General features: G+C 59.5%; 1 protein-coding gene across 1 annotated transcript; it reads left to right on the plus strand.

The window, feature by feature from the left end:
* The first annotated feature begins 876 nt into the window (after positions 1-876).
* Positions 877-25,763, plus strand: SNRNP200 (small nuclear ribonucleoprotein U5 subunit 200). The gene is given in 53 exon segments (XM_061478978.1): positions 877-978; positions 1,117-1,280; positions 2,100-2,271; positions 3,219-3,247; positions 3,249-3,291; positions 3,293-3,410; positions 3,628-3,683; positions 4,210-4,308; positions 5,057-5,123; positions 5,126-5,208; positions 5,665-5,734; positions 5,737-5,766; positions 5,946-6,029; positions 6,032-6,081; positions 7,042-7,054; positions 7,057-7,124; positions 7,320-7,412; positions 7,414-7,494; positions 8,428-8,494; positions 8,497-8,576; positions 8,688-8,843; positions 10,409-10,579; positions 11,198-11,391; positions 12,600-12,723; positions 13,562-13,711; positions 13,836-13,946; positions 14,427-14,558; positions 15,303-15,491; positions 16,429-16,626; positions 17,309-17,461; positions 17,551-17,631; positions 17,817-17,900; positions 18,586-18,692; positions 18,825-18,943; positions 19,155-19,309; positions 19,618-19,807; positions 20,518-20,691; positions 21,050-21,210; positions 21,392-21,619; positions 21,871-22,062; positions 22,143-22,321; positions 22,446-22,597; positions 22,785-22,893; positions 23,050-23,158; positions 23,291-23,480; positions 23,874-24,038; positions 24,215-24,336; positions 24,428-24,571; positions 24,670-24,846; positions 24,935-25,095; positions 25,192-25,273; positions 25,384-25,476; positions 25,584-25,763. Coding segments are annotated over 53 exon segments (6,408 nt in total). The 5' UTR covers positions 877-933; the 3' UTR covers positions 25,728-25,763.
* The last annotated feature ends 723 nt before the right edge of the window (positions 25,764-26,486 follow it).

A 26,486-nucleotide genomic window follows, 5' to 3' on the forward strand; every position in this document is an offset into this window, starting at 1 on the left:
CAAGGGCGCTGCTCCTTCGTTATCTCTGCCCTGCCAATTGCAGGTGCCGCAGCCAAGCGCTGGAGGGGTGCCCAGGGAGGCTGCCACCGGCTTGGCCCTGCGTGGCCCTGGGGGCGCCTCGAGGCCTCACTGCCCTCTGCCTGTCCCCGCTTCCCCAGCACCACCGCAGCCTGCCTGCGGTCCCATGGCGGCTGCCACGCAGCCCTCCGAGGGGCAGAGCACCCGCGCTCACCCCCGTGGGTGTGGGTGTGCTTCAGCAGCCAAAAACCCTGTCACAACCACTGTGGTCCTGCGGGAGCAGCAGGGTCACGGTGCGGCTGGATCCCAGCCTGCTCTGGGTTCAAGGGAGCTTAAAGCTCCTCCAGCTCCAAGCCCTGCCACGGGCAGGGACCCCTTCCACTGGAGCAGCTTGCTCCAAGCCCCTGTGTCCAACCTGGCCTTGAGCACTGCCAGGGATGGGGCAGCCACAGCTTCTCTGGGCACCCTGTGCCAGCGCCTCAGCACCCTCACAGGGACGAGCTCCTGCCTAAGAGCTCAGCTCATCTCCCCTCTCAGCTGACGCCATTCAACCGGACCCGCTCCCCTCAGCGCGGACGCCCAAAATGGCGCCCGCTCCTCACCACAGCCACAGGGCGGGGCCGTGAGGAAAGGGCGGGGCTTAGCCCGAGGACAGCCAATAGGAGGCGGGCTGCCCCCACGCTTTCCAAGCCTCAACCGTCAACTACTCAAATACCCACCACAACCAATCAGCGCGGCGGAGGAGGGGGCACCGCCAGCCAATCAGAACGAGCGTCTCCCGAGTTCTCCCCGCCTCTCCAAGTGCATGCTGGGAGCTGTAGTTCCCTCCGTCCCGGAAGCGCTCCACCCGCGTCCCACTTCCGCCTAAACCGGAAGTTGCGGTGAGCGGCGGCGCGGCCTGCTCCCGGTGCCGCCATGGCGGACGTCACGGCCCGCAGCCTGCAGTACGAGTACAAGGCGGTGAGTGCGGAGCGGGGTCCTGCTCCCTTCCCCTTTAATTAAAGCACAAATGGGTTTGATGGGCTGGAACCGGCTCCGTGTGTGCCCACCCCCTCTCCGGTCCCGGTCCCGGTCACCGCTTTCCCTCTCCCGTCGCAGAACTCCAACCTCGTGCTCCAAGCCGACCGCTCGCTGATCGACCGGACGCGGCGGGATGAGCCCACGGGGGAGGTGCTGTCCCTGGTGGGCAAACTGGAGGGGACCCGCATGGGGGACAAGGCGCAGAGGACCAAGCCCCAGATGCAGGAGGAGCGGCGGGCAAAGTGAGGGGGAGCGGGGGGGGGGCGATGGATGTGGGGTGGGAATGGACGGGGGGTGGGAATGGACGGGGGGTGGGAATGGACGTGGGGGTGGGAATGGACGTGGGGGTTGGAATGGACGTGGGGTGGGAATGGACGTGGGGTGGGAATGGATGTGGGGTTACAATGGATGTGGCACTGCACTGGATGTGGCATTGGAGTGGATGTGGCATTGGAGTGGATGTGGCATTGGAGTGGATGTGGCATTGGAGTGGATGTGGCATTGGAGTGGATGTGGCATTGCAATGGATGTGGCACAGGAATGGATGTGGCACGGCAATGGATGTGACATGGGAATGGATGTGGCATTGCAATGGATGTGGTATTGGAGTGGATGTGGCATGGGGATACATGAGGAAATTGCAAGGGATGTAGTGTTGCAATGGATGTGGCATTGCAGTCGATGTGGCATTGCAAGGGATGGAGCATGAGAATGGATGTGGCATGGGAATGGGTGTGGCATTGCAATGGATGCGGCGTTGGAATGGATGCGGCATTGCAGTGGATATGGTATTGCAATGGATGTGATATTCCTAACACAGCTTTGGTTGGGTACTAAACCCAACCTCGAATTGTAGAGGTTTCGGAGGGTTTTGTAGTGGGAACGATGTGGTGGGAGCACAGAACCCACTGAGCTGGAAGCTGCTGTCTTCATTGGATATCCATGTTGGGAAGTTATAATGGAAGTGAACGTTGAAAGAGCTGGGTTTCTCCTTTATTGATGAACTAAAAGAGCCCGGATGTGCTTGGGGTGACGATTCCCCTCCCTGCCCCTGTCCCCAGGCGAAGGAAGCGTGACGAGGACAGGCACGACATCAACAAGATGAAGGGTTACACGCTGCTGTCTGAAGGCATTGATGAGATGGTGGGAATCATCTACAAACCCAAAACCAAGGAGACCCGGGAGACCTACGAGGTGCTGCTGAGCTTCATTCAGGCGGCTCTTGGTGACCAGGTGAGGATGGGAATGGATTCAGACAGAGATGAAGCTCTTGGGAGCTGTGTGTCTTTCTCTGTCATCCCATGGGGTGGCTTGGCTTCATCAGTGCTGGATTTTGGGCTTGGATGCTTTGTGACGGTGGTTTTGGAAGTTGCCATGGGGGTTCAGAAATGAGAGGGACCAACAGGATTCCGTATTTCATAGAATCAAAGAATAGTTTGGGTTGGAAAGGACCTTAAAGCTCATCCAGCTCCAACCCCTGCCACGGGAAGGGACACCTTCCACCGGAGCAGCTTGCTCCAAGCCCCTGTGTCCAACCTGGCCTTGAGCACTGCCAGGGATGGGGCAGCCACAGCTTCTCTGGGCACCCTGTGCCAGCGCCTCAGCACCCTCACATAAATCACTTCTTCCTTATCTCCAACCTGAACTCCCCGTTTCAGTTTGAACCCATCACCCCTTGTCCTATCCGTACAGTCCCTGATGAAGAGCCCCTCTCCAGTATCCTTATGGCCCCCTTCAGACACTGGAAGCTGCCTCTGAGGTCTCCACGCAGCTTCTCTTCTCCAGCCCCCAACGTTCTCAGCCTGGCTCCATACGGGAGCTGCTCCAAACCCTGAGCATCCTCATGGCCTCCTCTGGACTTGCTCCACCAGCTTCACGTCCTCATGTTGGGGACCCCAGCACTGCACACAGGGCTGCAGGGGGGCTCACAAGAGTAGAGGGGCAGGATCCCCTCCCTGAGCTGCTGCTCACGCTCTGGGGGTGCAGCCCAGCACTGGGGGGATTTCTGGGCTCAAGCGCTCACTGAAGCCGGGTCATGGGGAGCTTCTCCTCACCCAAACACCCCAAGTCCCTTCTCCTCAGGCTGCTCTCAATCACTTCTCCACCCAACCTGTGCCTTGGCCTTGTTGAGCTCCATGGGGTCACCTCTCAGGTGTTGTATCCGTGTGGTTCCTCCCCAGCCGCGGGACATCCTGTGTGGAGCTGCCGACGGTGCTGGCCGTGCTGAAGAACGAGAAGCTGCAGAGCCGGAAGGACGGAGGAGGAGGTGGATCTGCTGCTGGGCCAGACCGATGACACCCGCTACCACGTCCTGGTGAACCTGGGCAAGAAGATCACCGACTACGGCGGAGACAAGGAAATCCAGAACATGGGTATGGGATGGCTGCGGGAATGGAGCGGGAAGCGGGGTTGCTGCTGCTCCGGGGTCGTGTTTGCACTCAGAGGCACCAGAACCGGGGCAGTTTCCAAGCACATGAGCAGGTTCTGTTCCTCTTTTTGATGCACTGAGGCATGCATGGGCACGTGGATCCATAACCTGTGCCCATCATTCCCACATTCCCTGCTGAACGCGCTCCCCTCTCCTTGCAGATGACAACATCGATGAGACCTACGGGGTGAACGTGCAGTTTGAGTCCGATGAGGAGGTAGGAGATGAGGGGCTGCGGCTGGCAATGGGGTCTCTGCCTTGTCCCTTTGATCCGAGCTGCTCCACAGGGACTGTGGACCCCAGTCCCTCTGGGAAGTGGGCTTTGGCTCACGCTGGGTTATGTTAGCTTCCTCGGGGAGGGTCTGTTGATGATCCTCCTAATCCCAGCTTGTCGTGATGCAGGATGATGGGAACCAGATGGTGATCTTTAGATGTGGGGGGTGAAACGTGACAGCTGGGGGGGGGGGGAAGGAGGAGCTGGAAGCGTTTCCTAGGAACGCTCCTGGGATTGTTTCTTGGAAGAGGCTGAGTGAATGATGAGAGATAAAGGGGAGGTGGTTGAGGAGTGTGCTGGCAAAGCTCTCTGGGGAGGAGAACTCATCTCCCATGGTGCTTACCTTTGCTCCTGGGGAAAGCGGGAGGCAGCTTCCCCTTGGAATTAGCTGGCAAATCATTCATCTTTAGCAAGGAAAAGCTTCTGAGAGGTTTGTAAAAGCCTCTTCCTGGCGCTCTCCTGCCAACAGGAAGGTGATGAGGACATTTACGGTGAAGTGCGGGACGAGGCGTCCGACGATGACATGGAGGGGGACGAGGCCGTCGTGCGCTGCACCCTCTCGGCCAATGTGAGTCCCTGAGGAACACGGGAGATGTGGTTTGGGGCTGTCTGGAGCAGGGGCAGGGATGCAAATGGGAGCCTTGAAGCTGAGCTCTGCTGCAGCCCTGATCCAGCTCTGGGGCAGCAGCACAGGAAGGACCTGGAGCTGTTGGAGCAAGGCCAGAGGAGGCCATGGAGATGCTGCAAGGGCTGGAGCAGCTCTGCTCTGGAGCCAGGCTGAGAAAGCTGGGCTGGGGCAGCCTGGAGAAGAGAAGGCTCCTGAAGGGGAGACCTGAGAGCAGCTCCAGTGCCTGAAGGGGCTGCAGGAAAGCTGGAGAGGGCTTGGGACAAGGGATGTAGGGACAGGCCAAGGGGAATGTCTTGAACCTGCCAAAGGGGAGACTGAGATGAGCTCTTAGGCAGAAGCTCTTCCCTGTGAGGGTGCTGAGGCGCTGGCACAGGGTGCCCAGAGAAGCTGTGGCTGCCCCATCCCTGGCAGTGTTCAAGGCCAGGTTGACACAGGGGCTTGGAGCAAGCTGCTCCAGTGGAAGGGGTCCCTGCCTGTGGCAGGGGTTGGAGCTGGGTGAGCTTTAAGGTCCCTTCCAACCCAAACCATCCCAGGATTCATGGCTCTGGCAGCTGCACAGTTGCATCTGCTGGTTCTCTGCTCCTCACCCCAGGCAGGGAACAGCCCACACACTCCCCTGGAGCACAGGGTCCATGCTCCTGCTTCCCTCTCCCTGGAATATAACGTTTTTGTGGGATTTCCTTTTAAGCTGGTGGCATCGGGGGAGCTGATGAGCTCCAAGAAGAAGGATCTGCACCCACGAGACATCGACGCCTTTTGCTCCAGCGGCAGCTGAGCCGTTCTTATGATGATGCCATCGTTTCCCAGAAGAAGGCAGATGAAGTCCTGGAGATCCTGAAGGTCAGTGGCTCCCTGCTCCACATGGCTGTGGTGCTCTTGGAATACTGCTCTGCCTGGAAGCAGGAATTGGCCCCCACACCTCGTTCCCTAGTTCTTTGGAAGAAATGCAGCTGTGGGATGTGCGGTGTTTGCACAGAGATAGATGGGTGCTGGGCTGGGTGGCACCGGTCTTCAATCCCAGAAATCTCCCTCCAAGGGAAGGGGTCGGGGTTTTGTCACTGTTTGCTGGGAGATCATCATAGCTTGGGTCCCATTCCCTGCTGGTTGTGGTGCTGGTGCTCATGTGAGCTGGGATAAAGGAGAGCTGGAGAGGATGGGGATGTCACCTGCAGCGGATCGGGCACCTCGCAGGGCGTAGCTGCTGTGGAGCTCCCCGAGTGCAGTTCCTTGGGCAGCAGGGTTCTGGCTGTGTGTGGGGCACAGAGCTCATGGTTCCCTCCTTTCTCCTCCTCCCAGACTGCCAGTGATGACCGGGAATGTGAGAACCAGCTCGTGCTGCTCCTGGGCTTCAACACCTTCGACTTCATCAGGTCCTGCGGCAGCACCGGATGATGATGAGTGGCTTTAACCTTGTGCTCGCCTCCTCTTCTGAGGTGATTCCAGCACAACCTGAGGCTTTTAAACTGCCCTCGGTGGTGCTTTATGAAGCCTGGGCCTTGTCCTTTGCCCCCTCCTTTTGGTTCAACCATTTAACCCACCCCACCAACCTTCTCCATCCCTTTATTTCCCTCCTTCAGTCCTCTACTGCACTTTGCTGGCCAGTGCCCAAAGCGAAGCAGAGAAAGAAAGGATAATGGGGAAGATGGAAGCAGATCCTGAGCTGTCAAGTTCTTGTATCAGCTGCACGAGACGGAGAAGGAGGATCTCATCCGGGTAAGGAAGAGGGGGCCTCGTGAAGGGCGAGAGGAGGGATTGGGGAGCCTTGATGCCATCGCTGGGGTGGGGTTTGCAGTGTGTGATCGAGGAGCCCCTGACTCAACACTGGAACCTCAGCCCCGTAGGAAACGTTGCTTTGGGTGATGCTGAGGCTCAGCTGAGGGGGAGATGTGTGGGGTCTGAGTCACTCAGATGGCTGCTTTCCCAAAACTGCCCATAGCTGCAGGCTTCACGTGCTCCTGCAGGTGGTGGCTGCGTTGTACCAGCACTGCCTCCCCCGGGCATCTTCGAGGTGAGGCTCAATGGAACAGAAGTGCAAGGCCCCTGCCCCAGCACAGGCACAGCTGGGGGAGGGCTGGATGGAGCCACCTGAAGGAGAAGGACTTGGGGGTGTTGGTTAAAAGAAGCTCAATGACATCCAAGGTGTTCAGCTCTGGGGTAGCAGCACCAGAGGGACCTGGAGCTGTTGGAGTGAGGCCAGAGGAGGCCACAAAGATGCTGCAAGGGCTGGAGCAGCTCTGCTCTGGAGCCAGGCTGAGAGAGCTGGGCTGGGGCAGCCTGGGGAAGAGAAGGCTCCTGAAGGGGAGACCTGAGAGCAGCTCCAGTGCCTAAAGGGGCTGCAGGAAAGCTGGAGAGGGGCTTGGGACAAGGCCTGTAGGGACAGGCCAAGGGGAATGGCTTTACCTGCCAGAGGGGAGACTGAGATGAGCTCTTAGGCAGAAGCTCTTCCCTGTGAGGGTGCTGAGGCGCTGGCACAGGGTGCCCAGAGAAACAACCTCATCTGCTCATGTTCCCTTCATCAGCTCTCCTGGCCTGCCCTTGGGGACTGTGGTTTCTAGTGCCAAAACTGATCAGTTTGGGCCAGGGGAACACCCATACAGGGACACTGTGGTTGTGTGAGGCCATGGGGTCTCCAGCTGCTCCTCCCCAGGGCTGACTCCTCCTCTGCTCACGCAGGAGGAACGCTCTCGGCGGAGCGTGTCCGTCAGTCCCGGATGGACACTGACCTGGAGACCATGGATCTGGACCAAGGAGGAGAGGTAAAACCCTTGGAAACCCCCCAAAATCCCCCCCAGGAAGTGCCAAAAGAGCACTTGAAGTGATGTGGGCAGGGAGGGACCAAGGGCAAGCCCTGATGTGCTCGAGAGGCACCTGCCCTTTGGATGCAGCTGCTTTTCCTTTGGTCCCGGGCTGAAGATGCCAGGATGGGCTCTTTGATCCTTGTCCCTTTCCAGGCGCTGGCTCCCCGGCAGGTGCTGGACTTGGAGGATCTGGTGTTTGCCCAAGGGAGTCACTTCATGGCCAACAAGAGGTGCCAGCTCCCCGACGGGCTCCTTCCGCCGGCAGCGCAAGGGCTACGAGGAGGTGCACGTCCCTGCCTGAAGCCCAAAGCCCTTCGGCTCCGAAGAGGTGGGTGCCCTGCTTCTTCCCCTGCGTTAGCACGAGGAGTGCTGGGTGATGAGGGGACTGATGCTGAGGTTCAAACAGGCAAAGGGCCAGGGCCTGCACTTAGGCCACAACAGCCCCTGCAACGCTCCAGGCTTGAGGAATTGTGGCAGGAAACTGCTGATGGGAAAGGAGCTGGGGGTGCTGAGTGATGGAGCTGAGCACGAGCAGCTTGTGCCCAGGCAGCCCCCAGCATCCTGGCCTGGAGCAGCACCAGTGCGGCAGCAGGGCCAGGGCAGGGATTGTGCCCCTGCACTGAGCACTGGTGAGGCTGCACCTCAAATCCTGTGTTCAGCTCTGGGCCCCTCACTACAACAGAGACATTGAGGGGCTGGAGGGGGGGCAGAGAAGGGCACCAGAGCTGGTGCAGGGCCTGGAGCACAGGGGTGATGGGGAAGGGCTGAGGGACCTAGGGTCAGATTGAGAAGAGAAGGCTCCTTGAGGAGAGACCCTAGAGCAGCTCCAGTGCCTAAAGGGGCTGCAGGAAAGCTGGAGAGGGGCTTTGGGCAAGGGCCTGTAGGGCCAGGCCAAGGGGAATGGCTTGAACCTGCCAGAGGGGAGACTGAGATGAGCTCTTAGGCAGAACTCTTCCCTGTGAGGGTGCTGAGGCGCTGGCACAGGGTGCCCAGAGAAGCTGTGGCTGCCCCATCCCTGGCAGTGCCTCAAGGCCAGGTTGGACACAGGGGCTTGGAGCAAGCTGCTCCAGTGGAAGGGGTCCCTGCCCGTGGCAGGGGTTGGAGCTGGAGGAGCTTTAAGCCCCCTTCAACCCAAACCAGGCTGGGATCAAGAGACAACGTCACCCTGCTGCTCCCCAGGTGTCTCCAGGCTCTCCCCTGTTCCCTACCACCTGTAAGGTGCTGGAACAAAGGTGCTGAGCTCCATGGTTTCCCTTCCCAGCAACTGGTGTCTGTGGAGAAGCTGCCCAAGTACGCCCAGGCTGGCTTCGAGGGCTTCAAAACCCTCAACGGATTCAGAGCAAGCTCTACCGCGCTGCCCTGGAGTCGGATGAGAACCTCCTGCTGTGCGCACCCCACGGTACGGACCCGGCACGATGGGATCCCAAAGGATGAGCCAGCTCGGTGGCAAAGGCCTGCTCTGGGTCATCCTTCACTGGGGACAAGGGGGGTTCATGGCTCTGGCTGTGGTTGTGTTCCAAGGGGGCTGGAAAGACGAACGGGGCGCTGATGTGCATGCTGCGGGAGATCGGGAAGCACATCAACATCGACGGCACCATCAACGTGGATGACTTCAAGATCATCTACATCGCACCCATGAGGTCCTTGGTGCAGGAGATGGTGGGCAGCTTTGGGAAGGTGAGGAATGGTTTGGAGGTGGTGGGCAGCTTTGGGAAGGTGAGGAATGGTTTGGAGGTGGTGGGCAGCTTGGAATGGTTTGGAGGTGGTGGGCAGCTTAAGGAAGGTAAGGAATGGTTTGAGGTGGTGGGTAGCTTGAAGAAGGTAATGAATGGTTTGGAGGTGGTGGGCAGCTTGGGAAGGTAAGGAATGGTTTGGAGGTGGTGGGCAGCTTGGGGAGGGTAATGAATGGTTTTGGAGGTGGTGGGCAGCTGGGGAAGGTAAGGAATGGTTTGGAAGGTGGTGGCAGCTTTGGGAAGGTGAGGAATGGTTTGGAGGTGGTGGGCAGCTTGAGGAGGGTAATGAATGGTTGGAGGTGGTGGGCAGCTTGGGGAAGGTAAGGAATGGTTTGGAGGTGGTGGGCAGCTTGGAATGGTTTGGAGGTGTGGGCAGCTTAAGGAAGGTAAGGAATGGTTTGAGGTGGTGGGTAGCTTGAAGAAGGTAATGAATGGTTTGGAGGTGGTGGGCAGCTTGGAATGGTTTGGAGGTGGTGGGCAGCTGGGGAAGGTAAGGAATGGTTTGGAAGTGGTGGGCAGCTTGGGGAAGGTAAGGAATGGTTTGGAGGTGATGGGCAGCTTAGGGAAAGGCAGGAATGGTTTGGAGGTGGTGGGCAGCTGGGGAAGGTAAGGAATGGTTTGGAGGTGGTGGGCAGCTTGGGGAAGGTAAGGAATGGTTTGGAGGTGGTGGGCAGCTTGGGGAATGTAAGGAATGGTTTGGAGGTGGTGGGTATCTTTGGGAAGGTAAGGAATGGTTTGGAGGTGGTGGGTATCTTTGGGAAGGTAAGGAATGGTTTGGAGGTGGTGGGTAGCTTGAAGAAGGTAAGGAATGGTTTGGAGGTGGTGGGTAGCTTGAAGAAGGTAATGAATGGTTTGGGGGTGGTGGGCAGCTTTGGGAAGGTAAGGAATGGTTTGGAGGTGGTGGGCAGCTTGGAATGGTTTGGAGATGGTGGACAGCTTGGGGAAGGAAGGAATGGTTTGGAGGTGGTGGGCAGCTTGGAATGGTTTGGAGGTGGTGGGCAGCTGGGGAAGGTAAGGAATGGTTTGGAGGTGATGGGCAGCTTAGGGAAAGGAAGGAATGGTTTGGAAGTGGTGGGCAGCTTGGGGAAGGTAAGGAATGGTTTGGAGGTGATGGGCAGCTTGGGGAAGGTAAGGAATGGTTTGGAAGTGGTGGGCAGCTTGGGGAAGGTAAGGAGAGGGTTGGTCCTGCCCTGCCTGAGCTGAAGACTGGAGAGGATGAGCTCGATTGTGGTGGCTCCTCACCTTGTTCTTTCAGAAGGAGCTAAGCTCAGGCAGGAGCTTGTTGGGAGAGGATGGCTTTGGGCTGTCTTTAGTTCCGGTGCAGCCTGTGCTCCCCAGGCTCTGTGTGCTGGTCCATATGGCTTCTAGATGTCAGCGTGGGCTGTGAAACCCATGGGGCTCTTCCAGTGCTTCACTGGGATGAGGCTGAAGCTGTCTGGGAGCATCCCGGGGCTCCCGTGCCGCAGGGAACACATTGATCCAAGGTAACAGCCTCGGGCTTCCTCCTAGCGCCTGGCGACCTACGGCATCAACGTGGCCGAGCTGACGGGGGACCACCAGCTGTGCAAGGAGGAAATCAGCGCCACACAGATCATCGTCTGCACCCCAGAGAAGTGGGACATCATCACCCGCAAGGGCGGCGAGCGCACCTACACCCAGCTCGTGCGGCTGGTCATCCTGGTGAGCACAGAGAGGGGTGAGGGTGGGCACCGCGGGGCTGGTACAGGTCCCAACCGTGTGTTGGAGGTTAAAGATGCCCCTGGTGCTTGGTTACGGGGAGACTTGGGCTTTGAATCGGGGAATCATGGAATCAAACAGGGTGGAAGAGACCTTTAAGGGCATCCAAGTCCAGCCTTCACCCCAGGACTGCCAAGGCCACCACTAAAGCTTATTGCTCTCTGCAGCTACCTGGAAGGAGGTTGTAGGGAGGTGGGGTTGGTCTCTTCTCCCAAGGAACAAGGGATGGGACAAGAGGAAACGGCCTCAAGCTGCACCAGGGCAGGTTTAGATAGAGATTAGGATCAATTCCTTCCCCAGAGGGTGCTCAGGCATTGGAACAGGCTGCCCAGGGCAGGGCTGCAGTCACCGTCCCTGCTCACACACCCTCAGTGCCATGGGTCAGTGGTGGCCTTGGCAGTGCTGGGCCATGGTTGGATGGATGAGCTGGTTGATTCCATGACTCCAACCCATGAGCTGTAGGGTGAGCCTCTACACAAGCAGGTCCACTGAGAACCTAACCCCCAAACGTGTTAAATGGGGCCGGGTTGGAGTGGGGGTAACGCTGCTCCTCCTCTTCAGGATGAGATTCACCTCCTGCACGACGACCGAGGACCCGTCCTGGAGTCACTGGTGGCCAGAGCCATCCGCAACATCGAGATGACCCAGGAGGACGTGAGGCTGGTGGGGCTGAGTGCCACCCTGCCCAACTACGAGGACGTGGCGACCTTCCTGCGCGTGGACCCGGCCAAAGGCCTCTTCTATTTTGATAACAGGTACAGTGCCAGTCTAGGAGAGAGCTTTATGCAGAGCTGGGGATGTTCTGCCTCCTGTGGCAGGCAGCTGTCAGGGTCCCTCCAGGCTCTCATCAGACCTTCAGCCTTCTCTCAACGTGCATTTGGCTCTTGCATGTGCTGCTAAATGCGTGTGTAGGACTGGAGCAGTTAAATCCAGCCTCAAAGGGTGTGCCAGGGTTTCCTGCGTTGTTGTACTTGCACAAAGACACTTTGGAGAAGGCAGATGATAGAATCAGGGAATGGGTTGGGTTGGGAAGGACATTAACATCATCCAGGTCCAACCCCTGCCACGGGCAGGGACCCCTTCCACTGGAGCAGCTTGCTCCAAGCCCCTGTGCCCAACCTGGCCTTGAGCACTGCCAGGGATGGGGCAGCCACAGCTTCTCTGGGCACCCTGTGCCAGCGCCTCAGCACCCTCACATAAATCACTCTTCCTTATCTCCAACCTGAACTCCTCCTGTTTCCAGTCTGAACCCATCACCCCTTGTCCCATCCCTACAGTCCCTGATGAAGAGCCCCTCTCCAGCATCCTTGTAGGCCCCCTTCAGACACTGGAAGCTGCTCTGAGGTCTCCCACGCAGCTTCTCTTCTCCAGCCCCAATGTTCTCAGCCTGGCTCCATACAGGAGCTGCTCCAAACCCTGAGCATCTCCATGGCCTCCTCTGCACTCCCTCCAGCAGCTCCATGTCCCTCATGCTGGGGACCCCAGCACTGCACACAGGGCTGCAGGGGGGGGTCTCCCCAGAGCCCAGCAGAGGGGCAGGATCCCCTCCCTGAGCTGCTGCTCACGCTCTGGGGGTGCAGCCCAGCACTGGGGGGGGTTCTGGGCTGCAGCACGCACTCAGGCTGGCTCCTATTCAGTTCTCAGCAGAGATGAGCTCTGCTGTACCTGTGTGCTGCAGGAGCTGGTTGAAGGAAGCACAAAATAGGATCATGGCCATCCCCAAACCTCCGCTTTTGCTTCCTGAGTGTATGCAAAGCAAATGGATTCCAGGAAATGGGGGTACATGTTACTGTTCCCTCCTGACTGGGCAGAACTGGAACCATCATCTCTCCAAGTAAATCGAGGCCCAGAGGAAGCAAATAGAACTTGGGAGCACAAGATACAGGATGTCTTTGGCAGAGCCTTTGTGTCAGGGTTACCCCATCCTTCTGCCCTGTATGGACTTGTTCTTTCTTCCTTCCAGCTTCCGGCCAGTGCCCCTGGAGCAGACCTATGTGGGCATCACAGAGAAGAAAGCCATCAAACGCTTCCAGATCATGAACGAGATCGTCTATGAGAAGATCATGGAGCACGCAGGGAAGAACCAGGTCTGACACTTGTGTTGTTTAGTGGGAACATCAGGGAGCTCCACAAGGCCAAGGGCAAGGTCCTGCCCCTGGGCTGGAGCAATTCCAAGCACAGACACAGGCTTTGGGGACTGGTGGAGCAGCCTGGAGAAGAGAAAGCTCCTGAAGGGGAGACCTGAGAGCAGCTCCAGTGCCTGAAGGGGCTGCAGGAAAGCTGGAGAGGGGCTTGGGACAAGGGATGGAGGGACAGGCCAAGGGGAATGGCTTTAACCTGCCCGAGGGGAGACTGAGCTGAGCTCTTAGGCAGAAGCTCTTCCCTGGGAGGGTGCTGAGGCGCTGGCACAGGGTGCCCAGAGAAGCTGTGGCTGCCCCATCCCTGGCAGTGCTCAAGGCCAGGTTGGACACAGGGGTTTGGAGCAAGCTGCTCCAGTGGAAGGGGTCCCTGCCCGTGGCAGGGGTTGGAGCTGGATGAGTTTTAAGGTCCTTCCAACCCAATCCAGGCTGGGATTGTTCCCGACACAACCCTGGGTCCTGGCTGTTGTTGTGAGACTCTCCCAGTGCTGCAGTGGAGAAGAGGGTGGGTTCTGGTGGTTGATGGTAACCAAGAGAGGAAGGAGCAGGGCTTTTCTCCCTGTGCCAGGTGTCTGATCGAGGGATGACCTCCCCTTTTTGGGCTGATGGAGCTTTTGTGGTGATACCCCATCGCACCAGGAGCTCGGTGCATGGTGCCCAGGGCATCTGCACTGGTTCTAGATCCCTTCCCACCCTGAACCCCAGGAGCAGGTTGGCTCAAGCATCTTTGGAGCTGCAGCTCTGGTGATTCCCACCTCAGCAATGGCACCATCTGCTTGTTTAACAGGTCCTGGTGTTCGTTCACTCCAGGAAGGAGACCGGGAAGACCGCCAGGGCCATCAGGGACATGTGTCTGGAGAAAGATACCCTGGGCCTCTTCTTGAGGGAGGGCTCAGCCTCCACTGAGGTGCTGAGGACCGAGGCCGAGCAGTGCAAGGTAACCAGGGCTCTTCACACACAAAAACGCTGCCACTTCGGTGCGGTTTCACAGCTTTTCCTGTGGGATCTACACTCCCTCCTGTTGCTTCTCCAACGTGGAGCTGGTTGTGTTTGTGCTGCAGAACCTGGAGCTGAAGGATCTCCTTCCTTACGGCTTTGCCATTCACCACGCGGGGATGACGCGGGTGGACCGGACGCTGGTGGAGGATCTCTTTGCTGACAAGCACATCCAGGTGAGCAGGAGTTGCTCCTTTGGTTGGCACTTCCCAAGGGAAACACTTTGAGCCATGTTGTCCCATAGCCCTTTGGGTAAAAGCAAGAGGATCCAGCCCCCCCATCCCACTCCTGTGGAGCCAGAGCCTGATGGAAGCAGGCTGGGAGCAGAGAGGGCAAGAACATCCCCCCTGGCCCTTGCTGGGTGTTTGAAGGCAGAGGCCTGTCCCAGAGCAAGCTGCTTCCTCTGTGGTTGGGAAAACAACTGCTTTGGGAAGCAGTGTCCTGGCTGCATTACCAAAGGATTTTGTGAGGGTCATGCAGGGAGCTGGGAAAGCTCTTGCTGCTTTACCTCATCTTCCTCTGCTGAGCTGCTGGGACAGTCACAGCCTTGGTCCCTTTAGTGTGTGTCTCTAATATCAGGCCCTGCATTTTTAGATCCCTTTTTCCCCCTAGGAATTGGCTTCTCTCTGGCTCTGATGGGTGTTTTGCTCCTGCAGGTGCTGGTCTCCACAGCCACGCTGGCCTGGGGGGTGAACCTCCCTGCTCATACTGTCATCATCAAGGGGACGCAGGTCTACAGCCCTGAGAAGGGGCGCTGGACCGAGCTGGGGGCTCTGGACATCCTGCAGGTGAGGTCCTGGTCACAGAGAGGCTGCCAGGACCCGGGGCAGGGATTTGCTCTTCCCACTGAGGCATGGCCAAGCTCTGCTTTTGTGTTTTCTCAGGGTAGTTGCTCCCTGCTCCTGTTGCCAGCCTGAATGTGCTGCTCTGGGCTCAGCCCTGGGAGGGCAGAGCAGAAGCAGATCACTAGAAGAGGGCAATGATTACTCTCCCAGTATTTTGTTCAGACACATCTGGGATAATTCTGTATCCCAAAGAAAATTGGGGGCTGGAGAAGAAAAGCTGTGTGGAGACCTCAGAGCAGCTTCCAGTGCCTGAAGGGGGCTACAAGGATGCTGGAGAGGGGCTCTTCATCAGGGACTGTAGGGGTAGGACAAGGGGTGATGGGTTCAGACTGAAACAGGGGGAGTTCAGGTTGGAGATAAGGAAGAAGTGATTTATGTGAGGGTGCTGAGGCGCTGGCACAGGGTGCCCAGAGAAGCTGCGGCTGCCCCATCCCTGGCAGTGTTCAAGGGCAGGTTGGACACAGGGGCTTGGAGCAAGCTGCTCCAGTGGAAGGGGTCCCTGCCCTTGGCAGGGGTTGGAGCTGGATGAGCTTTAAGCTCCTTTCCATCCCAAACCAGGCTGGGATTCTATGTGTATTTCATCAGGAATTAGCAGCAGACTGAGCAGTGAAGCCCAGGACACAGCAGTGAGGAAAAATCCCAAGGTAAAAGCTTTGCTGTTTTGCTGACTTCCCCTTCCCATTTCAGATGCTGGGCCGTGCTGGGAGGCCTCAGTATGACACCAAAGGAGAGGGGATCCTCATCACATCCCATGGTGAGCTGCAGTATTACCTGTCCCTGCTCAACCAGCAGCTCCCCATTGAGAGCCAGATGGTGTCGAAGCTCCCGGACATGCTGAATGCAGAGACTGTGCTGGGCAACGTCCAGAACGCGAAGGTGAGAGGGAATGTTTGCTTTGCCCATGGATGTGTGCTCCTTGTGCACATGGGAATTGCAGGGGTGAGAGGATGAGCAGTGTTAGGGAAAGGTGTGGGAGCAAAGAAACCTGCAGCCTTTGGTGCCTGGGGAGCAAAGCTTGGAGAGATCTGAAAGGACAGCAAGGATTGCCAGGCTGGGAGGGGTGGATCTGTCTGTAACTCCTAGCAGGTGGAATTCACCACTTGGAGGACACTGGGGGAGAGTCTGCATGAGGGACATGGAGCTGCTGGAATGAGTGCAGAGGAGGCCACGGAGCTGCTGCAAGGGCTGGAGCAGCTCTGCTCTGGAGCCAGGCTGAGAGAGCTGGGCTGGGGCAGCCTGGAGAAGAGAAGGCTCCTGAAGGGGAGACCTGAGAGCAGCTCCAGTGCCTGAAGGGGCTGCAGGAAAGCTGGAGAGGGGCTTGGGACAAGGGCCTGTAGGGACAGGCCAAGGGGAATGGCTTGAACCTGCCAGAGGGGAGACTGAGATGAGCTCTTAGGCAGAAGCTCTTCCCTGGGAGGGTGCTGAGGCGCTGGCACAGGGTGCCCAGAGAAGCTGTGGCTGCCCCATCCCTGGCAGTGCTCAAGGCCAGGTTGGACACAGGGGCTTGGAGCAAGCTGCTCCAGTGGAAGGGGTCCCTGCCCGTGGCAGGGGTTGGAGCTGGAGGAGCTTTAAGATCCCTTCAGCCCAGACCAGGCTGGGATTCTATGATTTTTTAATCCCTTAATCTTTCCCTGGTGCTGGACACGAGGTGTCTGTGGCACTGCTGGGCTTCCAAGCTCTGGTTGAATGTTGAGCCAGCAGGATTGGCTGGGCACAGCCTCCTGTGTGCTTGGAGCACTGGGATCCAAGCCGGAGCGTTGTCCCTGCATGCTGAGGCCCATCAGCTGTTAAGGGCACATTGTTGTTCCCTCAGGATGCAGTGAATTGGCTGGGATACACCTACCTGTACATCCGGATGCTGCGCTCCCCCACGCTCTATGGCATCTCCCACGATGACCTGAAGGGGGATCCGCTGCTGGACCAGCGCCGCCTGGACCTGGTGCACACGGCAGCGCTCATGCTGGACAAGAACAACCTGGTCAAGTACGACAAGAAGACAGGGAACTTCCAGGTGAGAGAGGAGCTGGGACTGGGGCTCTGATGGGAGCAGCCCCTGGGTGCGGGGAAGGGGGCGAGAGGCATCCCACTGCTTAAACGTGGATCCCAGGGATCGCTGCGTCACTCGGAGCTGGGCACGGCTGTGGGTCCTGGGAGCCCTTTGGGTGCATAGAGAGGAGCTGGTGTAAAACCTGAGCCTCAGCTTTGCTGCTGTGTCTCAAGGATAAGCTCCATGGTGTGGGCTGCACCCCCAGAGCGTGAGCAGCAGCTCAGGGAGGGGATCCTGCCCCTCTGCTGGGCTCTGGGGAGACCCCCCCGCCTGCAATCCTGATCCAGAGCTGGGGCAGCAGCACCAGAGGGACCTGGAGCTGCTGGAGGGAGTGCAGAGGAGGCCATGGAGCTGCTGCGAGGGCTGGAGCAGCTCTGCTCTGGGGCCAGGCTGAGAGAGCTGGGCTGGGGCAGCCTGGAGAAGAGAAGGCTCCTGAAGGGGAGACCTGAGAGCAGCTCCAGTGCCTAAAGGGGCTGCAGGAAAGCTGGAGAGGGGCTTGGGACAAGGGATGTAGGGACAGGCCAAGGGGAATGGCTTGAACCTGCCAGAGGGGAGACTGAGATGGGATCTTGGGAAGATCTTACGCCAGTGCCATCAGTCAGTGCCTTTCTGCTGCTTCACTGTGGCTCTTGTTGTCCTCTGGCAGGTGACGGAGCTGGGCCGCATCGCCAGCCACTACTACATCACCAACGAGACCATGCAAACCTACAACCAGCTCCTGAAACCCACCCTCAGTGAAATCGAGCTCTTTCGGGTGTTCTCCTTGTCCTCTGAGTTCAGGAACATCACCGTGAGGGAGGTACGGAGCCGGGCAGCCCGGGGGCTGCAGGGGAAGGAAGGAGCCCTGCGAGCCCCGTTCTCACCTCTCCCACCCTTGGTGTCCTGCAGGAGGAGAAGCTGGAGCTTCAGAAGCTGCTGGAGCGAGTTCCCATCCCGGTGAAGGAGAGCATAGAGGAGCCCAGTGCCAAGGTGAGCCCTGCTTCCACCTCAGGGGGACTTCTTGCCTCTGGTTGAGCACACTGGCCTGCAGCGTGGGGCCCTGATCCCTGCTGATCCCCTCTGTCCCACCATGTGTCACAGGGATCACCATGTGATCCCACAGGGATCAGGCACTGGTGCAGTGGGCACTGAGAACCTCTCATCTTCCTCTGCAGATCAACGTGCTCCTCCAGGCCTTCATCTCCCAGCTGAAGCTGGAAGGGTTTGCTCTCATGGCAGACATGGTGTACGTAACCCAGGTGAGGGAGGAAACCTGCTGGGGCATCTTCCCATTTAGGTGTGTGCAGCCCAGCCCTGCCTCAACCGGTTACACCTCAGAGGTGCAGTCTGTGCTCAAGAGATGGCTTTGGAAGTAACCAGAGCTGTGAGTGGTGAGGTCTCACCCCTGCCAGGGTGGAGGTTGGATCTTCACTGGGGCCTCCAGTTTGGCATCAGAATAATCCTGCTCGAGAGCACTGCAGTGTAGCCTTAGGAATCTCCCACAAGGCCACGTTCCCCAGGCTGGGAATCATGGAATTGCTCCTCCTGTGGGAGTTTGGGATGGGGGACCTTTAATTCAGTTCATAGAGGGCACTTAGAGGAAAGATAGGGAAAGACTTTGGCCAAGGGCTTGTTGGGACAGGCCAAGGGGAATGGCTTTAACCTGCCAGAGATGAGCTCTTGGGCAGAAGCTCTTCCCTGTGAGGGTGCTGAGGCGCTGGCACAGGGTGCCCAGAGAAGCTGTGGCTGCCCCATCCCTGGCAGTGCTCAAGGCCAGGTTGGAGCAAGCTGCTCTATGGAAGGGGTCCCTGCCCGTGGCAGGGGTTGGAGCTGGTTCCTTCCATCCCACACTTCCATTATCCCATGGAGCTATGGGGGCAGACGGGCAGGGAGGGGGGAGCTGCTTGGGGCTGGGCTGGGCTCTGAGGGCTGCTCTGTCCCCAGTCTGCGGGGCGGCTCATGAGGGCCATCTTCGAGATCGTCCTGAACCGGGGCTGGGCCCAGCTCACCGACAAGACCCTCAACCTCTGCAAGATGATCGACAAACGCATGTGAGTGCCCCCTTGGGGCTGGAAACTGCAGGAGCTTCCCCACCGGAGCCTGCCTTGAGGAGGGATCCCTGTTGGGATGCCGGGTCGGGCAGCGTGCCGAGCGTGCTCTGAAGGCACGGGCTGTGATTGCAGGTGGCAGTCCATGTGTCCTCTGCGCCAGTTCAAGAAGCTGCCCGATGAAGTGGTGAAGAAAATCGAGAAGAAGACGTTCCCCTTCGAGCGCCTCTATGACCTGAACCACAACGAAATAGGTACCGAGGCCCAGCAGGGAGAGCTGTGCCCTGCCCCTGCCCTCCTCTGCTGCGTTTTGCCCCAGCCACTGGAGGCCTTGTTCCTGGCGAGGGTCCTGGTGCAGGCTCAGGAGGGCAGAAGCTTTGCCCTGGTTCCTTCCTGCATCCCAGTTTGGGACGGTGGCCCCCCCGTTGTCCCTGTGTCCTGCTGGCAGCACCTTCCTCTTCGCAGGGGAGCTGATCCGAATGCCCAAGATGGGCAAAACCATCCACAAGTACGTTCACCTGTTCCCAAAGCTGGAGCTCTCGGTCCACTTGCAGCCCATTACCCGCTCCACGCTCAAAGTGGAGCTCACCATAACTCCCGACTTCCAGTGGGATGAAAAGGTGAGCTCAGTGAATACCATGCTGGGAAAGAGGGCGCTTGTGGGGGGACCCCTCTGGGCCCTGCTCTTGTGGGGTTTCTTCACCTTGTGGGAGGAGGTGGTGTAGCAAACGGTGTCTCCCCTGTACCAACCTCCTCCTGTGTGAAGGGGTTGGATGTAGGGATGGGGCCCAGCTGAAGCTGCCCTGTCCACGTTTCTCTGCCTGGGCTTAGCCAGGGTGGGGGATTCACTGGTGTCCTTCCAGCTCCTGGGGGTGTGGAAGGGGGGAAACAAGGCTCTGCTGTGAAGGTAACGGCTGCCCTTGCTCAGGTGCATGGCTCGTCCGAGGCTTTCTGGATCCTGGTGGAGGATGTGGACAGCGAAGTGATCCTGCACCACGAGTACTTCCTGCTCAAGGCCAAGTACGCGCAGGACGAGCATCTCGTCACCTTCTTCGTGCCCGTCTTCGAGCCGCTGCCCCCTCAGTACTTCATCCGTGTGGTGTCCGACCGCTGGCTCTGTGAGTTCCTGCTGCAGCAGCAGCCTGGGCACACACACAGGGGCTCTGCTGGGGCCTGGGGCGGGCGGTGCAGGACCCTCCTGGTGGGGTGAAGATGGCTGAGAGCCAAGTGAGAGCAGGGCTGGGGATCCTGCCCCTCTGCTGGGCTCTGGGGAGACCCCCCCTGCATCCCTGACCCAGCTCTGGGGCAGCAGCACCAGAGGGACGTGGAGCTGCTGGAGCGAGTGCAGAGGAGGCCATGGAGATGCTGCGAGGGCTGGAGCAGCTCTGCTCTGGGGCCAGGCTGAGAGAGCTGGGCTGGGGCAGCCTGGAGAAGAGAAGGCTCCTGAAGGGGAGACCTGAGAGCAGCTCCAGTGCCTGAAGGGGCTGCAGGAAAGCTGGAGAGGGGCTTGGGACGAGGGCCTGTAGGGACAGGCCAAGGGGAATGGCTTTAACCTGCCAGAGGGGAGACTGAGATGAGCTCTTAGGCAGAAGCTCTTCCCTGTGAGGGTGCTGAGGCGCTGGCACAGGGTGCCCAGAGAAGCTGTGGCTGCCCCATCCCTGGCAGTGTTCAAGGCCAGGTTGGAGCAAGCTGCTCCAGTGGAAGGTGTTGGAACTGGAGGAGCTTTAAGGTCCCTTCCAGGCCAAACCAGGCTGGGATTCTCTGCTGACTCCATGATGAAAGCCCTGTGCTGCTGTCAGAGCTGACAGATCCTCTCCATGTCTGACAGCCTGTGAGACCCAGCTGCCCGTTTCCTTCCGGCACCTGATCCTCCCGGAGAAGTATCCTCCTCCCACCGAGCTGCTGGACCTGCAGCCCCTGCCCGTGTCCGCTCTGCGGAACAGCGCCTTCGAGAGCCTCTACCAGGACAAGTTCCCTTTCTTCAACCCCATCCAGACCCAGGGTGAGTTTTACCCCTGCTCCCCTTCCTCCAGGCTGCATCTCAGCCACCCCTGGCCCTCTCAGCGCCTTGCTCTCCGTCTCTGAAGGGGTTGGATGCAGGGATGGAGCCATGCCCTCTCCATGTGTCTCTGCTTGGGCTTAGCCAGGGTGGAGAGTTCACACTTAGGAGCTGCCCTGCCAGCCTAGAGCCTCTTTAGCTCAATGGATCCTGGGCTGAGCTCTTACCCAGCCCTTCCTGTAGCTCCTCCTCGTGCAGGCTGGCTCCAGGCTGCCTTTTCCCTGCCTCTTTCCCGAGCTCTGACAGGAATCCATGGAGGTTGTGCTCACCTGCTCCCGTTGTGTTTTCTGCCCGTCCCCAGTGTTCAACACTGTCTATAACAGCGACGACAACGTCTTTGTGGGGGCTCCCACGGGGAGTGGGAAAACCATCTGTGCCGAGTTTGCCATCCTGAGGATGCTGCTCCAGAACTCGGAGGGACGCTGCGTGTACATCACCCCCATGGAGGCTCTGGCGGAGCAGGTGAGTCTGGTGCCCCACATCCCCGTCCTCGTCCCCTCTTTTCCCTTTCCTCATCCCTTCTTTGCTGTCGCATCCCTCGGGGTGACTCCAGGCTCTTCCCTTTAGCGGTGGCCTCTCTGAAGGGATGTGGTAGGGATGTGGTAGGATTTGTTCTGTCACCACCACCCCTCACCCTCGGCAGGTCTTCTTGGACTGGTACGAGAAGTTCCAGGAGCGCCTCAACAAGAAGGTGGTTTTGCTGACGGGGGAGACCAGCACGGACCTGAAGCTGCTGGGCAAAGGGAACATCATCATCAGCACCCCTGAGAAGTGGGACATCCTCTCCCGACGCTGGAAGCAGCGCAAGAACGTGCAGAACGTCAACCTCTTCATCGTGGACGAAGTGCACCTCATCGGGGGCGAAAACGGGGTGAGCCTGTGAGGAGAGGAGCCAGGGATGCTCCTCATGGTGTGGGGCCGGGCAGTGGGTGGTTGCTCCCTCCCGTTACCTGGTTTGAGGTCAGCTTTTCCAGCCGGGATTCCCCCAAGGGAGGCAAAGGAGGGCTGGATCCTTGGGGAAGCTCAGCCCTGGGGTATCCATGGCTGAGAAGTGGCCAGAGCTCATGCACAAGGCGAGCACGGTGCGGAGAACTCAGCGGTCCCCTCCTGCCCCTCCTGCAGCCGGTGCTGGAGGTCATCTGCTCCCGCATGCGCTACATCTCGTCCCAAATCGAGCGGCCCATCCGCATCGTGGCCCTCAGCTCCTCCCTCTCCAACGCCAAGGACGTGGCCCACTGGCTGGGCTGCAGCGCCACGTCCACCTTCAACTTCCACCCCAACGTGCGCCCCGTGCCCCTCGAGCTGCACATTCAGGTAGGCTTTGGGCACCGTCCTCTTCCTTCCCCTGCTGCTGGCTGACGCGCAGGGTGTCACCGCTTCCTCCCCTCCTGCAGGGCTTCAACATCAGCCACACGCAGACGCGCCTGCTCTCCATGGCCAAGCCCGTGTACCACGCCATCATGAAGCACTCGCCCAAGAAGCCCGTCATCGTCTTCGTGCCGTCGCGCAAGCAGACGCGGCTCACGGCCATCAACATCCTCACCACGTGCGCCTCCGACATCCAGAGGCAAAGGTAGCGATGCTGGGGCCTCTGAGGAAGGGTTCTGGGGCTGTTTGTTGGGCTGAGGGGCAATGGCCTTGGGGCAAGGGGCTTGCAGGGCCTGGCAGGGGTGTCTCTGCTCCCCCGTCTCGGGCAGGTTCCTGCACTGCGCAGAGAAGGATCTGGTGTCCTACCTGGACAAGCTGAATGACAACACCCTGAAGGAGACGCTGGTGAACGGCGTGGGCTACCTGCACGAGGGGCTGACGGCCGTGGAGCGGCGCGTGGTGGAGCAGCTCTTCAGCTCTGGTGAGGGGGGTGGGATGGGGACACAGCACAGTGTGCATGGGAGCCCAGAGCCCCCCCCAGGGCAGAAGCAGCAGCTTGGGATGGGGGGGGATCCTTCCTGAGACCCATCTGCTCGAGCACTGAACCCCTCTGGTTCCTGGCCCCCCCCCCCCAGCATCGCTCTGAGCGCTCTCCCCCTGCTCTTCAGGTGCAGTGCAGGTCATGGTGGCCTCCCGCAGCCTCTGCTGGGGCATGAACATCGCTGCTCACCTCGTCATCATCATGGACACGCAGTACTACAACGGCAAGATCCACGCGTGAGTGCTCGTGAGGTTTCCCCCTGCGTCCACCCTGCTGAGCGTGACCCCCCCCCTGCATCCCAAAGGGCTCCATCCTCATCCAGGCTTAGGCTGGGAATGGCTGTGGTGGTGGCAGCCTTCCGTGGAGCTGCATTAACGCTCCCTGTGTCCCAGGTACGTGGATTACCCCATCTATGACGTGCTGCAGATGGTGGGACACGCGAACCGCCCGCTGCAGGACGACGAGGGCCGTTGTGTCATCATGTGCCAGGGCTCCAAGAAGGTGAGTTCCTGGCCTGTGGGCATCCATCACCTGCTTGGGGCAGGGATTGCTCCTCACAGGCTGATGGATAACCCCGGAGCTCTGCTGCCTGGGGGTTCTTCACCAGTTCCCTCTGCTCCTGCCCCAATGCAGGATTTCTTCAAGAAGTTCCTCTATGAGCCCCTGCCCGTGGAGTCCCACTTGGACCACTGCATGCACGACCACTTCAACGCCGAGATTGTCACCAAGACCATTGAAAACAAGCAGGATGCAGTGGATTATCTCACCTGGACCTTCCTGTACCGCAGGATGACGCAGAACCCCAACTACTACAACCTGCAGGGTGAGCAGAGGGCTCTGCACCGGCGTTCGTGTTCCATCAGAGCCACCAAAACCTGCCCCTATGTTGGGGACGTCCCCCACACAAACACAGGCTGAGACCCACCCCAGTGCGTGCATGTGGGGCAGCACCACAAGAAGGACATGGAGCTCATGGAGTGTTCAAGGCCAGGGTGAACACAGGGGCTTGAAGCAAGGTGCTCCAGTGGAAGGTGTCCCTGCCCATGGCAGGGGTTGGAGCTGGAGGAGCTTTAAGGTCCTTTCCAGCACAAACCACTCTGTGATTCCATGATATGGGGTTGGAGGATCCTGGCCTCTGGGCTCTGCTTTCCCTCGAGCGGTTTCTCTCCATCCTGGGCTGTTTCTGATCCCCATCCCGACGCTGCTGCACCCCCAGGTGTGTCCCACAGGCACCTCTCGGATCACCTCTCGGAGCTGGTGGAACAGACCCTCAGCGACCTGGAGCAGTCCAAGTGCATCAGCATCGAGGACGAGATGGACGTGGCCCCTCTGAACCTGGGGATGATCGCTGCCTACTACTACATCAACTACACCACCATCGGTGAGGGCTCCTGAGGGGCAGGGACCATCTGCATCGCTCCCTGTGCCACGGGCGATGGGGAGAAGGTGCTGCGTGCGTGGCTGGGTGCGCGAAGCTTGCCTTGGAGGCACCCTTTACACCAGAGGGTTTGATGCTCTCTGCTTTCCCTTACCCCTCTCCCTGCCTGGCTTCCCCAGAGCTCTTCAGCATGTCCCTCAACGCCAAGACCAAGGTGCGAGGGCTCATTGAGATCATCTCCAGCGCTGCCGAGTACGAGAACATCCCCATCCGGCACCATGAGGACAACTTGCTGCGGCAGGTGAAGTGCCAGCACCGGGGGCCCGGGCGCTGGGGCAGGGAGAGCCCAGGGTGCTGGTCCCCACTGACAGCTTCCTCGTTCCTCCCTGTAGCTGGCCCAAAAGGTTCCCCACAAACTGCCCAACCCCAAGTTCAACGATCCCCACATCAAGACCAACCTGCTGCTGCAGGCTCACTTGTCACGCATGCAGCTGAGCGCCGAGCTGCAGTCGGACACCGAGGAGATCCTCAGCAAGGTACAACGGGGATCCCACGTCCGTGTGTCCCCCCCTTCCCGTGTCACCCGCTGCGGCATCACCACCTCCTTGACCCGTCCCCATCCCTTCTTTCCCAGGCCATCCGGCTGATCCAGGCCTGTGTGGATGTGCTCTCCAGCAATGGGTGGCTCAGCCCCGCGCTGGCCGCCATGGAGCTGGCGCAGATGGTGACCCAGGCCATGTGGTCCAAGGATTCCTACCTCAAGCAGCTGCCTCACTTCACCTCCGAGCACATCAAGCGCTGCACGGACAAGGTAAAGCTGGAGGGGAGGCACCGTGGTCCTCCCTTTGCTCTGGGGTGGGGAGGGGGAGCTCAGGGCTGAAAGCCTCCGGTCCTTGCAGGGCGTGGAGAGCGTGTTTGACATCATGGAGATGGAGGACGAGGACCGCAACGCGCTGCTGCAGCTCTCGGACGTGCAGATCGCCGACGTCGCCCGCTTCTGCAACCGCTACCCCAACATCGAGCTCTCCTACGAGGTGGTGGAGAAGGAGAGCATCCGGAGGTGAGGCTGGGGCTGGGGGCAGCAGGGAGGGCCCCCTCGGTGCTGTGCTGGTGCTGGGAGCCGCCCTCACCGCGGCCCTTGGGTCTGTCCATGCAGTGGGGGGCCTGTGGTGGTGCTGGTGCAGCTGGAGCGTGAGGAGGAGGTCACGGGGCCCGTCATCGCTCCCCTGTTCCCACAGGTATGGGCTGAACCCCAACCCTGGTGCCTTGGGGGGGGGGGGGGGGGGGGGCAGAAGCCATGGGGGTGTCCCCTGCTGTCCCCACCCCGTTAACTCTGTGCCTCCCTCAGAAACGCGAGGAGGGCTGGTGGGTGGTGATCGGCGACTCCAAATCCAACAGCCTCATCTCCATCAAGCGCTTGACGCTGCAGCAGAAAGCCAAGGTGAGGGGGTGATGGGGCCGGGGCTGGGGGCAGCCACAGCCCCACGCTTTTGGGGGGTGCGGGCTCTCCCCATGGCCACCCCAACACCGCCTCTCCTCCCCGTGCAGGTGAAGTTGGATTTCGTGGCTCCGGCCACGGGGACCCACAACTACACCTTGTATTTCATGAGTGATGCCTACATGGGCTGCGACCAGGAGTACAAGTTCAGCGTGGACGTGAAGGAGGCCGAGAGCGAGAGCGACTCTGACTGATGTGGGGCGAGGAGCCCCCCAAGTTGTGCCCCCCCCAACCCCTTGTCACCCCCCCGTGTGTCTTCCCTGTGTTTTCCTTGGATTTGTTTCATTTTCTATGGAGATGATGCTTTGTACAGTGGGGTTTTAGCCTGGAATAAACCTTGAGCCCCACCTCGCCCTTTGTGCTGGGTCTGGGCTGGGAAGAGGGAGCAGGCACGGCCCTGAGGCTGCCCCCAGCTCTGAGCCTTCGGTGGGAGGCTCAAACAAGATCAGTGAGGACTGCTGAAGGCAGAGCTCGGATGGGAGCTGTGCTTCGGCAGTGGTGCCACCACGTCCCCCCTGTGCCACTCACCCAGGGGCTGCCGGCATGGAAAGGAGATGGAAGCTTTGGCAACATGGACTGGAGCCCGGTGCCAGGCTCAAGGACTTGGGGGTGTTGGGTGAGGAGAAGCTCCCCATGACCCAGCTTCAGTGAGCGCTTGAGCCCAGAACCCCCCCAGTGCTGGGCTGCACCCCCAGAGCGTGAGCAGCAGCTCAGGGAGGGGATCCTGCCCCTCTGCTGCGCTCTGGGGAGACCCCCCTGCAGCCCTGTGTGCAGTGCTGGGGTCCCCAGCATCAGGACACGGAGCTGGTGGAGCGAGTCCAGAGGAGGCCATGGAGATGCTCAGGGGCTGGAGCAGCTCCCGTATGGAGCCAGGCTGAGAACGTTGGGGCTGGAGAAGAGAAGCTGTGTGGAGAGCTCAGAACAGCTTCCAGTGTGTGAAGGGGGCTACAAGG

Source organism: Pezoporus flaviventris, unplaced genomic scaffold (genome assembly GCF_033815535.1).
Source record: "Pezoporus flaviventris isolate CSIRO_AGI_PZ_B2104156 unplaced genomic scaffold, CSIRO_AGI_Pfla_v1 ptg000138l, whole genome shotgun sequence".
NCBI classification, from domain to species: Eukaryota; Metazoa; Chordata; class Aves; order Psittaciformes; family Psittacidae; genus Pezoporus; species Pezoporus flaviventris.